Here is a 14,597-nt window from a genome sequence, read left to right on the forward strand (position 1 = left end):
TACAGTCAATGTACCATTTCTCAGTAGTAAAGCAGCTACCAGTTATCATCCAACAACAGTCATTAATTTCAGTTCATGTAAACCTCCTATTTCTACACTGCTCTGCCCTCCAGCTGCATGAAGCATCTAAACTGAACTGACCTTAACTTATCCTAGGATAATTTCCTTTCAGATACAATGAAAATCCCTACTCAAAAGACTCCAGAACTTACAGGTTTGAACCAGAAGAGTGCACTACTGGGTCAGGCAAAACATAAATTGAACATGAAATTTTAATCTTTCATTAAAAATTGGAATGCAACATCTATATTTAAACAACTTTATTAACATAATCAAGCAGTGATTAACATTCACATCTATTATGTCACATCATACAAATGTAAATACAAAATTACTACAGTACAATATATATTCTCTGCATGATCCAAAATATTTGGTGGCCCCAAAAACTCTTTAAAATTCAGCAGCTTATCAAAAATTAAAACCATATTCTATTTAAAATGAAGTTCTGTTAGCACATAGGCAAACTTCAGGAAATATCACTCAATTTAGTACAGTTTGAGAGGTTGCAGGAGGATATGTTTGAAGGAAACAGTCCAACATTGTGGAATACAGAAACATCAGATTTAAAGCTTTCAAGCAAAACTCATACAACCTAAGTTGTCAGCAGAAAGATCCAGTCATCTCTCATTTTAAACTATTTTGTACACTGCATCCAATTTAAGGTTTTTTAAGTGTCTAATATTAGTAAGTCAGACAACGTACAACATAAAATACTTATTTCTTCCCATGAAAAGAGATAGTATTACACTGGAGATTTTGACAGCCAAATGAACCTGCTTATACAAATCTTTTTTTCTAATCTCCATCCTTGCAAGAAACACCCCATTTTGTTGCTCACCCAAAGTAAGGAAATAGATACCTAAGGTGAAAGTAGCACAACAGAACCAGCTTACAGGAAAACGATACTATACTGTAAGTGCTGAATTCTTTGAGAAGTGGATTTGGCTTATTTAAAGTATAATGTAACATCACGCAGGGATTCATCTTATAGAGCCATTTTAAACTTCCCTCATATAAGTACATTCAAGGGAGTATCATTATTTTAGCAGAATATACTTGTCAAGGCAAGCAACAAGTTTCCTTAAGTCGCCTCAGTTTCCCATTTAAAACAATAATCTAAAACTGGCTTGCTGCAACCATTAAGTGCAAAGAGTAAGCATCAGTGGCAGACAAAAACTTTTTCTACTGGAGAAGAACACCTGTAAGACTGATGGATGCAAGTCATTCTGGAGAATGCATAGGTGAGTGAAATACACAGCTACTGATCAAGCTTTAGTTATTCAAGATGAGGTTACTGGAAATACTTATGTAATATGTAACAAATATGTATACAAACGACATCAGTGTCTATACTGAGATAATGGCAGGATGTTTTGTCATTTTGCTGTAGAGCTTAACCTTTATCTAAGACAGAAAGTTACTCTTTAGACCCTATACAGAAGCTTTATGCATCTATCATCCTCATGAAAGAGATAGTATTGAAGCAATTAGTGTTAAGTTGCAACTTCTTTCCTTGAGAAAATCTGAAACAAATGATTTCTAATATAATGGTGCATTTAAAGCCTTTTTCAAGAAATATTTTAATTGTTTGAATATGGATGCATTCTCCTCAAGGGAAGAATGTTTTTGCACCTTACGTGTTAATACGTTCAATATGAATAAAATAGGCGAAGCAAGTTGTTATTGTGCCACAATAGAAGGTTAGAGTAAGTTTAAGACAGAGAAGCTGCCCAAATTAAATACATAAACTAATATAATTAAGACACTTTTTTATTAGCATGTGTTCTGAACAAAAAGGGTACAAGAGTATTCACCTGAGATAAAGCTAGTATTTGAATATTTCTAAGTAGCAATGAGTTTCGCTTGAGGAAAGCCACTTGAAGCTTTAAAATATACTTTTTACTACTATACAATATATGCAGTTTAAGTAATTAAGACTGATGCTAAGCTAACATAAAAGTCCTAACAAAAAAAAAATTGAAAAAATCACAGTGTATATCAGTAGTTACAAAATTTATCTGATTTAACTTTTAAAAATTATAATGATTATAAATTTTAAACCCATTCTTCTAAAAGTAATCTTCTAAGTACAAGCTTTAAGGAGCAATAAACTAAAGCATAAGAATTAGCTTATTACAATTTAAATATATACATATTCACTGATTTAGAAAATAATCAAGCTTTGGAAAAAATTTACAAAATTGATTATTTTTGCTTGCACTGGTTAAAATAATGAACTATTCTGATCTTTTTCCCTAAATGAAATGAGCTGTTTCCTGAATGTGTAATGAAAAAAATTTAGTATTGAACTTCATTTAAGATTAACAACAATTTAGAACTGCCAAAAAGATGCATTTACAAAGATTGTAAATATGCTTTCTGTTACCAACTTAGGTTGATCAGCAGCTTTTGTTCACTCTCAGCATCCTTCAAAAAGGGAAACTCAAAACAGGAAAAAGGCATATATAAAAAACAGTAAACACTGACCTCCTGAGGTTCCTACAACAAAAATATTCAAGTAGAAAATCTACACCATTACTTAGCAGCGGCTATTTCTGTAGTTTAGCACACTAACAGCACTTTATTCAGTGTGTAAGGAGCAAATGAAGTAAGCCGTGCTTTTAGCATGCCAAGAGGCAGAAACACTGGAATGTAACAAAGACAAAACTCACAATTCTACCAGTAAAAACATTCAGTCCACATTCAAGAACTGTCAAGACTACACCACAAGAATTAAGATGCTTTTTACATATCCCATGATGCAATAATTGAATTATAAATGTTAATGCTGTTTCAGAACTTTTCTTACCTCACAATAAACCCTAAATGGCTTCTGCAAATCTCTGTGCTACACTATGCAATAGGAAATGGTTTATTTGCAGTAAAATATACCATGACAGAACTTACTGATACAAGAGACTACTTTGTCAGTACTGTTTATTTCTGCCTTATTTTAATTATTTTCCTTGCTGTTATACGAGATCAGTTCACATCTGTACAAATACCTATTGAAATATGTATGTACAAAAGTGGCATCCTAAGCTAATCCGGGGTGAGGTGGAGTGGTTTTATTTGGTTAAAAGGGCTTTCTAAATTATTTGGGTAGTTTTTTTCTTCTACAGATTTTTTAATGTCATTTCTCTGAAACTCTTCCCTAATGTTCAAAACACACTCAAAATTAAAGCAAGTTTGGGTCTAAAATAACATCCCACCTTGCTAAGTTGTAAAGGTTTGGGTTTTTTTCCCTTCCAGAATTTGCTTTTAAAGTGGTTTTAGTGACTACTACTGATTTGCTTCAGAGTTACTAGTTAAGAAAGAATTTTGCATTTGCTACCAAAGCGATGTAATTTGAAAGCAAGTTACCACATGCAATTTTGACCAAACTGAATAAATACTGTGTACTAGCATTAGTGAATGTACTTCATACAGTACATGCCCAAACTATTTTTCAGGCATAATCCATTAAAATTTGCAAAGCCAAAAAAAGAGGGGGTGGGGGCATGTAAAACATGCATGCTAACATGCATTAAAAAAATAAAAATAAAAACTCGTTAATGTTCACACTCACACAGCTCAAACTTCAGTGCAATGGCTAAATCATTCAACAGTCGAAGAACAGAACCATGCAAAGAAGAGCAAGTTCTTAAAAAAAAATACCAACCAAACAAAAAAACCCAAAACCTGTTATCCAGTATCCATTTTGCAATGCAAAGGTGAGAAACTAAATCTACAAAAAGGCTGTTATGGCTTAATTTTGTTTTGCAGATTAATTATGCAGCACTTGAAAAATGGAAAGGTGTGGCATCATCTCTGACCAGCAGAGTTAAAAATCTCTCCATTTTCCTTTATCATCATGGGATACTCTTTAGGCAATCTAAATTATTAAAGACTTGCCACTTTCAGATGGACACAAGATCAAGTGTACCAGTTAGGATTTCACATTCACAGTACTAAGAAAATACACATGGAAGGAAAAGTAAAGGGTTAACTTAACAAGGATTTATTCACAGGAACACATGTAAGTAGAGGGAAAAAAAACCACAACAGAAAAGCTAAACAAATGAAATGAAGAGGATCCAAACCAACTTTCACTCCGTAGCTTTAAACTTGCACCCTTGTGCATTTAACTACATCACAAAGGGCCACCAACATGCGCCGATACAGTGTAGATACCCTGCATTACATCTATTAACTTAAAACATCTCTTTAAGATCATGCTTTGAACAAAAAGAAAGCATAGAAGGTAGTATGTTGAGTGGGAATAAACACAAATATAGCAATCATGTCATCAACTTCTACAATTGTCTTTACGTGCCAACTAACATTTATGCAGCCTTTAACGGGTCTTACCATGTAACTCATTTTTAGAGATTCTGATAAAATCACTAGTATATAACCATGCAGAAAGCACATCACACTGACAGCACAGAGGCAAATATTTTGCACAGCTATATCAGCTTTCCACATTGTGCAGGTTACACACAATACAATATCAATCTTATTCTTAACAGATCCTAAAAAGGTATTTCAAGGCCTAATTGTTAACTACAGTACTTTATATCTATATTCTTAATCAAATAAAAATCCACAGAATCTTTGAAAAGGAATTTTAAATGCAGGGCTATATTGAATTGGTAAACTGCAACACAAAACTGGCGCAACATAGGTAAAAGTATACCAGTTTCAATCTATGTGATGCAAGCATGCTACTTTCCCACTAAATTACTTCTGATCACTATGAGCCAGAATGCATGCCTGAACCTTAAACTGCACATTAAGAATAATGCTTTACTCTAGAAATAAAATCTAATGAAGTACAATAATTAAATCATATCCACTACTTTAATTATTTTTTAATGTAAAAATAAAGATGTCAATCTTTCCTTTGAAGTGTCCCTCCCCTTACCCTAAAAATGAAAGGAGTGACTCATTTGGCAGCTTGCAGGTTGCTTCACTTTGTCCAAGTTAACCTTTATTAAATTTACTATGGGGTTTCTATATTGTACACTGCAAGTGCCTGCGCCTAATACAGATGCAAGCTGCATTTTAACTGTACTAACTTCATTTGTGTAGTTCTTCATTAACATGCAAATACCTAGGAATCCCATCAAGCAGGATGAAATAATGTAGAAAACCCTTACTTAAAAAAACATAAAAGAAAAAAGAAAGCCTTTTACTGTTTGCGACCCCCATTCTTGGGTTTCCTTTATTGTGCGCAAAATAGTTTTCCTCTTTACATATCCCTATGATTCAATTACATGGTTCTTATTTTGGTACAATTCCCCATAATATTCCAGAATGTGCTGTTTTGTGACTAGATTTTTTTTTTTTTCTTCTTCACATACAGTGCAGAGTTGTAATAGGAGACAGATTTCCACCCACAAAGGCTCCAGATGTTAAAACATTTCCCAACATCGACTTAATACAGTGACGGCAACACCTCCCTCCCGCCCCTCCCAGTAGGGTTGGGATTGTACTGTATTCCCTACTGGTTTACCCTTCCCCCCAGTAAAGGGTAACATTTTCCCTGGGTGCAGAGGCTCCCTCATAGTCTCCCAGACTGAAGGACCTGTAAAAGAAAAAGATAAAGGTACAATTATATCTTATCTTTAACCTTAACTGACAAATCTGTGCTTAAACAAAGAGTTTTTTTGCCTTTTTTAAGCAGTAGGCACCAACCTTTAACTTAAAAATGAATTAACACCTAGATTACACCTTCTAAGTGTGTTAAGAGAAAAGCCCATTTATATCAAGTAAATTATTATTCATGAAACAACGTATGCTTTAAAACTACATTGACAGTTCACTATTGTGCCTAAGCTTGGATTACAGATAAAACGAGTCCTATATATTCTCACAAGCTTTTCATAGCACAAACTTAAGAGGTAGTGATGACACTGAGAAAGAATATTAAATGTATCTGCTACTGACCTGACAACTTTACTTTTAGGTAGATTAAACAAGATAGCCATAGATAGTGTCTCCTCAGTTCAAACTGAAGATAATGATGAATTCTATCACTTTGGATTCCTCTTCATTAGGAGAGGAAAACACCTTTATGCCAGAACTAGAACGCCCTCATTGATAAATGTGTAAATATTTGACATTGGTTTATTTTTAATCCATTGTTCAGACCAAACATACAGTTCAAACAGGATTTCTTATGTCACTGACTTTGAAAAAAATCTTAGGCTGACTTTTAAATAGTTGTCTATTCAACAATAAATGAGAAGAGAATTGCATGATTCAGTCACATATTTTCAGTATAAAAGTTCTACAGCAAGTATCAAATTTATACTGAATGAACAAACTCAATTCACGTTCTTTTTTGGTTAGTGTAACAATCTCTTCACAGTATCATCTACTTCACACGTGGGAAATTTGCTTTATAGTGTGCACAGATAGCATACAAAGCAGGGTAGTGTAATATAATTATTCTAGAATGCACTGTCACTTTTCTTGGCTGAAGTTGAATCATTCTCTGCACAGAACAGTAACAATTCTGAATTGATGCACAAAATGGAACGTGGCAATAATAAACACAACAGCCTCCCCAAAACAGCATGCTCTACAGTTACAGCAGTTACAGATCAGCATAACATCTTTTATTCAGTGCAAAGATCTAGTATGTGATTTGGAGTATACGGGACCTCTCATAGTTGAAGTGCATCAACAAACTTGCCTTCCCACCCTAAAGGAATGAATATTCCTGCTTAGACAACACCTGCCATCTACTAATTCATAAGACATAAGGGAGTATGATGGCTTGAGGATCATATTCATCACTTGGCTTATTAAACTTGAACTGTCACTTCGTTATACCTACACTTCCAGTCTTATCTTGATAGACTATCCTGTGTACGATACACTCGTCTTTTTTCCTTCTTTCTCTCTCTCTCTCTGTAATAATAAAATACAAGATCAGACAACCGCTTCTGCTATAGCTACCATCATTTAGGTATACTATCATCCCACTTTTTTTTCCTTCTTATGGGTAGGGAAGATATCCAGTGTATCTGAAAAATTCTACTCTGATTCATATAATGCAAACAGGGAGGAAGTCTGTCATACACCTCTTTTTACCAAAGATTTGTGTCCTTACCTCTAATTATGGGACTGCAGCTACAGTGCATGAGGTTAAACTCCATAGTAAGCTGCAAGGCGCTCTTTTAAGGGAAGAGGAAACTGGTCAGAGAAACGCCTCCAATTCTCATCCCCAACTTGATTTTTAAATCCATGAAGAATCTACAAATAAGAGGGGGGAAGTCAAAATAATCACTAAACAGAGGTTACATTATTTATGAGCAACTTATGCAGTAAGCCACAAACTGCTGGATCATACATCTGTCCATTTGAATTCTCCAATTTAATACTGAAATGCTACTAAGAAAGAAAGAAAGTCTAGTAATGTATTTTTTAACGGAAATGTTTCTTTTAAGGGTGACAGATGGAATATAGCTGTCCACACAAAATTAGTGTGTGTATACATACCTATATGTATTTTTAATGAGTAAGGTGACTTAAAACCTAGAGATAGGCCACTTCAGAAGGCTAAATATTTCATCAATTAAAATGGCTTACATATGTTAAGATTACTGTATTCATGTTTCTTTTCAAAATGTGTAACATACTGTGGGAAGAAACCTGAGCCAAATCTGCAGCCAGCACTTGACAGAATGAATACCTGTTAGCTTTAGCACAAATGCAAAAGCATCCGCTGAGAGCTCTGTTTTTTCCATGGAATCTGTAAGACTGTCACTGAAAATGGAAGCTGTTAAAATCTTTTGTGCTTTGAATTAACAGGGATCCACAGTCAGTGGTAGTCAAAAGCCAGTGAGAAGGGAAAAAAAAAATAATTTACGGGTTTCAGTCTGGACCTTCCAATGTAATAAATTAGCTGAGAACTATGAAAATTAAATGATACTATCAAAAAGGTCTTCGTATGTTAGCTCTGAGAACAGCAGGTTAAAAGGCAAATATTAGAAAGAACAAAAGCAGATGACAGTCTCCCACAGCAGCCTCCCAGGTAAGCTCAGGAGTGTGGGTCAGGTGAGCGGACAGAGAGGTGGGTTGAGAACTGGCTGGACGGCAGAGCCCGGGGGGCTGTGATCAGCGGCGCAGAGCCTGGCTGGAGGCTGAGGCCAGCGCTGTGCCCGGGGTCAGTGCTGCTCCAGTCCTGTTCAACTCGCTCATCAGGGACCTGGACGCAGGCACAGAGTGCACCCTCAGCCAGTTTGCTGGTGACACTAAACTGGGAGCGGTGGCTGATACCCCAGCAGGCTGCGCTGCCATCCAGCAGGACCGGGACAGGCTGGAGAGCTGGGTGGAGAGGAACCTCATGAAGTTCAACAAGGGCAAGTGTAGGGTCCTGCACCTGGGGCGGAACAACCCCACGCACCAGCACAGGCTGGGGTTGACCTGCCAGAGGGCAGCTCTGTGGAGAAGGGCCTGGGAGGTCTGGTCAACAGCAAGTTGCCCATGAACCAGCAGTGTGCCCTGGTGGCCAAGAAGGCCAATGGCATCATCCTGGGGTGCATTAGATACGTGGCCAACAGGTCCAGGGAGCCTATCCTCCTCCTCTACCCTGTCCTGGTGAGGCTGCTTCTGGAGAGCTGTGTCCAGTTCTGGGCTCCCCAGTTCAAGAGACAAGGAACTGCTGGAGAGGGCTCAGCAGAGGGCTATGAAGACGATGAGGGGAGTGGAGCATCCCCCTGATGAGGAAAGGCTGAGAGAGCTGGGCCTCTTTAGCCTGGAGCAGAGAAGACTGAGAGGGGACCTTATCAACGTCTACAAATATCTGCAGGGTGCACGTCAAGAGGATGGGGCCAGGCTCTTTTCAGTGGCGCTCAGTGACAGGACAAGGGGCAATGGGCACAGACTGAAACCCCAGAAGTTCCATGCGAATATGAGGCAGAACTTGTTTACATTGAGGGTGACAGAGCACTGGAACAGGCTTCCCAGAGAGGCGGTGGAGTCTCCTTCTCTGGAGACATTCAAAACATGACCGGATGCAACCCTGTGCAGCCTGCTGTAGGGGAACCTGCTTTGGTAGGGCACTGGACTAGATGATCTCCAGAGGTCCCTTCCAACCCTGACCATTCTGTGATACTATGAAATGGCTCCTCCTCATAGGAAATTATGCCAAGAGAGTCTGAAGTTTTTTGTTTTTAAATTCAATGATACTGAATTGTGCAACAGGCTGTCATGAACACATGCTCACAGAAAAGACAATGTCAAAGTTAAAGCTCATGGTACCAATTTCACCCTCAACACAACGTTCTCAAGCAGAGCTGCTCTTAAACAGGATGTAGTAATAACGACATTACAGTGCCCCCAATTAACTTACTGCTTTTCTCCCTGGAAAAGACCTTCCACAAGCAGGCTCACCTCTCTTTCCTTACCCCAAGAGTCAGATTAGCCAGCTGCCAAGAAACTACTGAAAATTGAAGAATGTTCAGGTATAACTAAAGGAACACTTGAAAAAAATCATCTTCCAGTAGAGTTTTAGCAAGTGAGCTTCAGCTAGTCTTCAGAAACCTTGCTTTTATAAAAAGTGATAAAATTCTTAGGGTACGTGTCAGAGTTCAACATGAGCAGCTCATCCACCCATACTTTTGGAAGAGGTATTTCCTCTCTCAACTCTAGTGCTAAAACACTCCAAACAAACAAACAAAAGAAACACTGGGCAATCTTTTTTTCCCCCCAGTGTTCCTGACAGGCATAATTATTGTTGGAAAAACATCTAACTGGACTACAGCAGTCATGTATTCATGAGGCAGTAATCTAAAAACTGTACGTGCCATCACTTGAAGAAAGCTTCATTTCCTTTCTTGCATGGAAAAAACCACAAAAGAATACACTTCAAAAAGCAAGGATTTCCTTATGCCAAGTGACCAAGAACCACTGTGTCTTGTTTGAATGCATTAGATCCCACATGGATAATGTGGAAAGAGTCTGAAAAAGAGGAACCTAACTTACTGATATAAGTGTTCAATGCTGAAGGACCAGCGCAGAAACACTGAGACTGCTTTGGAAAATCGTCACAGACAGCATCCTGGATTGTCTTTCAAGACTGTATTTACTGTTTGCTGATGCTAGAACACTCATAGCTGTGCATTTCTTGGGCCTGGTGCTCCTTCAGAGGAGACCAGTTATCTAAAAGGCTAAGACAGCGAGATTTCTGTCATTGCTCTTACAGATGGGATACAAAAGTTCCATCTCCTCTTCCAATGCTCACACATGGCATTACTTTAAAAAAAAGCACCAGTACTAACCCATTATCCTAGTAAGTGCTTAGGGATATACTCTATTTCTTCTTTAAGAGGAGCATCATGAACTTTTGACATACATCCTTCCTAAAAACAGAGATTTCACTTTACAGGTTGTGAGGGGAGCCACACTACTGAACAGTAACAGCAACTGCTCATGTAACAGAAGTAAGTTGTGGTTTTTTGGTTTTTTTTTTTTAATCTGATACATTAGTGCCAAAACACAATATATCACGTTATGGGTGGGGTTTTTTTTGCTTATTTTAAACAAGGCAAACAGTTCTTTTGCTTGCATATAACTCATCCACGAGAGATTCTGTGGAGAATGAAGCAATCCTGAAAACTTACTTCCAGCAGTAGTAAGAGAAATTAAAGTAAGCATCTTCATGGAAAAGGAATCTTGAACCATACAAATCTTATTTTCTACAGATAAAAGTTTTACATATGGTATAAAAAACCACGTTCTTTTAAATGCAGGTAAAACTCAGTAAGGTGGACATTATGAAAAGTTCTTTAAGGATGATGATTATCCTTTCAAATAAGATATCCAGTGAACTTTTCAATATTGTTTAGAAAAGTTCAGAATAATCCAAATGCATATAAGAAAATATAGGTTAGAAAAGAAAAAGTTAGAATTTCTATCTTGTTTTGTCTGAAAGTTTATGACCTTTTAAAGAAGCCTCCATGAACACAAATCCAGTAAGTGCTAACGGTGGGAACAGAAAGGAAGAAAAAAACAACAGAGGATCCAAAACAACCACTGTTAGGATATACTGTTATATTAGAAACATTACCTTACAGAACATGTCTCGGAGATCATCTTTTGGGCTAATCCACGATGCAACAGCATCACAAAAAAAAATAAAGTCCTATAAGATTAAACAATCACACAGGTTAGAAACCTCAATTTATGGGTCTGCAAACAATGCTTGATGTTCATTCTATGAACTATGCAGGGTCTTTCATCCTAATTCACAACTGCTTTTGCTTTATGTATTCATTTTTCAGTTAATTCAGACAGTAACAGTAAGTTATTGTATGCCTAAGTGTTCAGAAATAGAAATAGCTGAGTGTAGGAATAGCTTGGTTTAATCAGATTTTTGACTAAACGAAACCACAGTTAGAAAAAAACCCCAACAACCCTCCCCTCCCACATACGCTTCTCTAACATTGATTCTTTCAGTACACATACTAAGTTCAAGAACCAATCACCTTAATAACAAGCACCAAATTCAAGACAGTCGCAACTCACTCACTCTCGCACATTTCCATTTGGAGAAAAAAAGCTGTTGTACTACTTTAATCAGAGCCAGAAGTTTTTTTTCCTGGGACACACAGAATGTTTATCATACAGGTTCAAAACTAAAGCCACCCCAAAATCCCTATACTTAGTTCATCTGCTGTCCTGCATTAACTCCTACTACACCATTACGTATTTAATCATTAAGCTGGTAATGCCCTTGCTTTTGGGTAGGAACCAAGGATAACGGCTACAGAGAAGGAGACACGGGATAACGAAAAGTCCTTAATTATCCCCTCAGACTATGTGAAAGAACAAAAGGGAAAGTAGAAGAGGCAAATGCTAAGTACAGAACAAGGCACAAGTGAAATGAACTGAACATTTCAAAACAAGGTAGAGGCTCAATTCTTGTGTTTCAAGAAGAAGAATTCCAGAGGCAGGGGAGATGGAAAATTACCTTTGTTTTCCTCTTAGAAAATATTACACCGATACAGTTTTATTTTGGAGGTGTGGAGACTAAAGAGCAAGTCAGAGTCTATTCTTCAGATCTAATAGCTATTTTAAGAGTTCCACGTTCCTTGTCACATTGAGTATTTAAGCAATATCCAAAGCTGAAACAGAACCTTCCCTACCCAAGTTTTAAGAATGCATGGGTGGTTACTGTTTTTGTTCTGCTTCTTGTTTTAAAAGCCTAGGTTACATCTGGAAAATAGGTTTAAGTATGTCAGCTTTTGCCTTTTATTCTCATACAGAACCTGACAACAGCCTGACAGAACCATCAAAACACAATTTTTTTAGTCGAAGTTCATTATTTACATATTATTTGTAAGTAAAAGACCAAACCTATATTTAACAATGCTCTTCTCCTTTCCTTTGCTAGGTGATAATTACCGAAGCACCATGATATGTATCATTTGCAATATAAACATTTTGGCCTCAAAATAAAGCTACATCACGTACTGAAGGAAATCATGTCACACTGAACTTTTTCATACCTCATATACAGCTTTCACTACATTTCACGAGTAAAGAAAAGAAGTTTAGATCTATTCATGTTTCTTACTTGGACTACTCCACTAGGGTTGACCGAGATCATGGTACATATCCCACGGAACGCTGAATCCTTTTCTTCATTGTCTCTTATGTTTCGCAGAGAGGTGCACCTAGCAAGTTGGAGAACAAAATTTAGCTAACTCTACTACTTTCTCTTCAATCAAGTCAGAACTAGATGACAGTATCTGATGGAATAAGTCACACTGATCAGGTGATCTGAAATACTACTTTGAACACTTAGAAAAACACTTGTTGCCCAAAGTCTTTACTAGTGTATTCCCATCAGGCATCATCTCCTGAATCTTGTTCTCCTGTTGCACTATATGCAGTTAGAAAGTGTGACCTGTATTCCATTAAATACAAAGGAAACATGTATCTGAAATATTTATAGGAACTATCATTATTAGAAACGGGACATATACTACTATCACAGTATGAATTATGTCAGGTACCACTTACAGAACAGTTATTTAACTTTTACAGCAGCAAGCAAGCTATTTTATACATAACAAATCTATAAACATATACTCCTTACAGCAATTCAAGCCTCAGACTGAATTTTAAGTAAAGTAATGCACAGTTTAAATTTTACTGTATTTGCATGCATTGTATTATCATTCTGGTGGATTTTAAAATGCTCTTTCATAATCAAGCTTTAACACAGCAAGCATGTGACAATCTTATCCCATGCATAAATTAGTCGTTAGCCACAACATAAAGGATACATGACGGTGCTACTAAAAACTCACAAACCTGATAGGACAAGATTAGTCACATGGTTGGCAATGATTAAGGATTGAGATTTTGTAACCAACTGAAAATATATCTAAAAGTGAGATAGAGAGAAGAAAGAAAGAAAGAGAGTGAAGAAAAATGAATTAAAAAAAAAAGATTGAATAATACACACCAGGGTCTTATAAACTGCTGTAGCATGGGGGCCACCTCTTGAGGACAAACGTAACCAAGACGACCAATTGTTATTGCTAAGGTAACGCAATCACGGTTATACACCACCAAACGCCAACCAAGACATGAGCAAATGAGGGGGGAGGAGAAAAAATAAAGAAAAAACAACAAATAACTCAGAAACAGAAACCAACAGAATCTGTGTATGATAATAAACATAAGATTTCACCAGTGCTGTTTATTACCACCCCCTAAATAAGAGGCAGCAACATATATGGTATACTCTCCAGGGTAAAAGAAAAATTAAAGTAAATGAGAGAACACCAAAAACACAATTTAAAATCCAAAGGCTTTCTGATGTAAGTGGTCATTCTGTCCTCTTCAGAGTAATCTCTTACAATAAATTTAGCTACCATACATTTAAAAATTTCTATTGAAATGTACTATTATGGATATTCTTGATAAAAAGTAATTAACCATTTTCAGTTTTAGTATCAAGTATTGTAAACATTTTTCTTTCAATATTTAGAATTCAAGATTTTAATAGATCTACTGTGTCAGTAAAAATACATTTATAAATACTTTAACATGGAAAATAGTGGTCTATATAAAAATGCTAAATAGATGAGAAACGCTTCTCAGAGAGCACCAAATATTTGTCCTGTTCATTATCTTGTATGCTAACTCGCAGCAACTGACTGCAGAAAATTATTCTTTAATCCCAATATTTCTCTTGTTCACAAAAGACTTCCTCATAGAAGTCATGCAAGAATCAGACTTCTGAAAACAAGACATAAGGACACATGAAAAGCAAAGCTGCTTCATCACATGATTAGGTAGTATGGTCCTTTGTTCCAAGGGACAGACCGAAGAAAGTATCATCACGTAAATGTGTTTTAATGGTGTTTGCTCAACTCACAGAAGATTAATCTTTAGAAAAAGGAAAGGGTGGGGAATAATGTATCAGGATTACTTGAAGCAAAATACATGAATAATACTAAAATCCAGCAGATTTATATGAAGCAGAGAAAGGAAACCTATGTTCAAGGGACATACTATGCAACACT

General features: G+C 36.7%; 1 protein-coding gene across 4 annotated transcripts in view; it reads right to left on the reverse strand.

The window, feature by feature from the left end:
* Positions 1-305: 305 nt before the first annotated feature.
* Positions 306-14,597, reverse strand: part of TNPO1 (transportin 1) — a 59,605-nt gene continuing 45,313 nt past the window's right edge. For 3 of the 4 annotated variants that reach the window (XM_080372235.1, XM_080372236.1, XM_080372237.1), the window contains 5 exons: positions 13,532-13,607; positions 12,635-12,734; positions 11,126-11,200; positions 7,166-7,229; positions 306-5,632 (listed from right to left, as the gene is read on the reverse strand). In XM_080372235.1, the coding sequence (XP_080228361.1) occupies positions 5,460-5,632; positions 7,166-7,229; positions 11,126-11,200; positions 12,635-12,734; positions 13,532-13,607 (488 nt within the window). In that variant the 3' untranslated portion in view covers positions 306-5,459. Of the gene's footprint in view, positions 5,633-7,165; positions 7,309-11,125; positions 11,201-12,634; positions 12,735-13,531; positions 13,608-14,597 lie in introns of all 4 variants that reach the window. The other variant, XM_080372238.1, reaches the window with a different exon arrangement.

Source organism: Falco punctatus, assembly GCF_963210335.1.
Source record: "Falco punctatus genome assembly, chromosome: Z".
NCBI lineage: Eukaryota > Metazoa > Chordata > Aves > Falconiformes > Falconidae > Falco > Falco punctatus.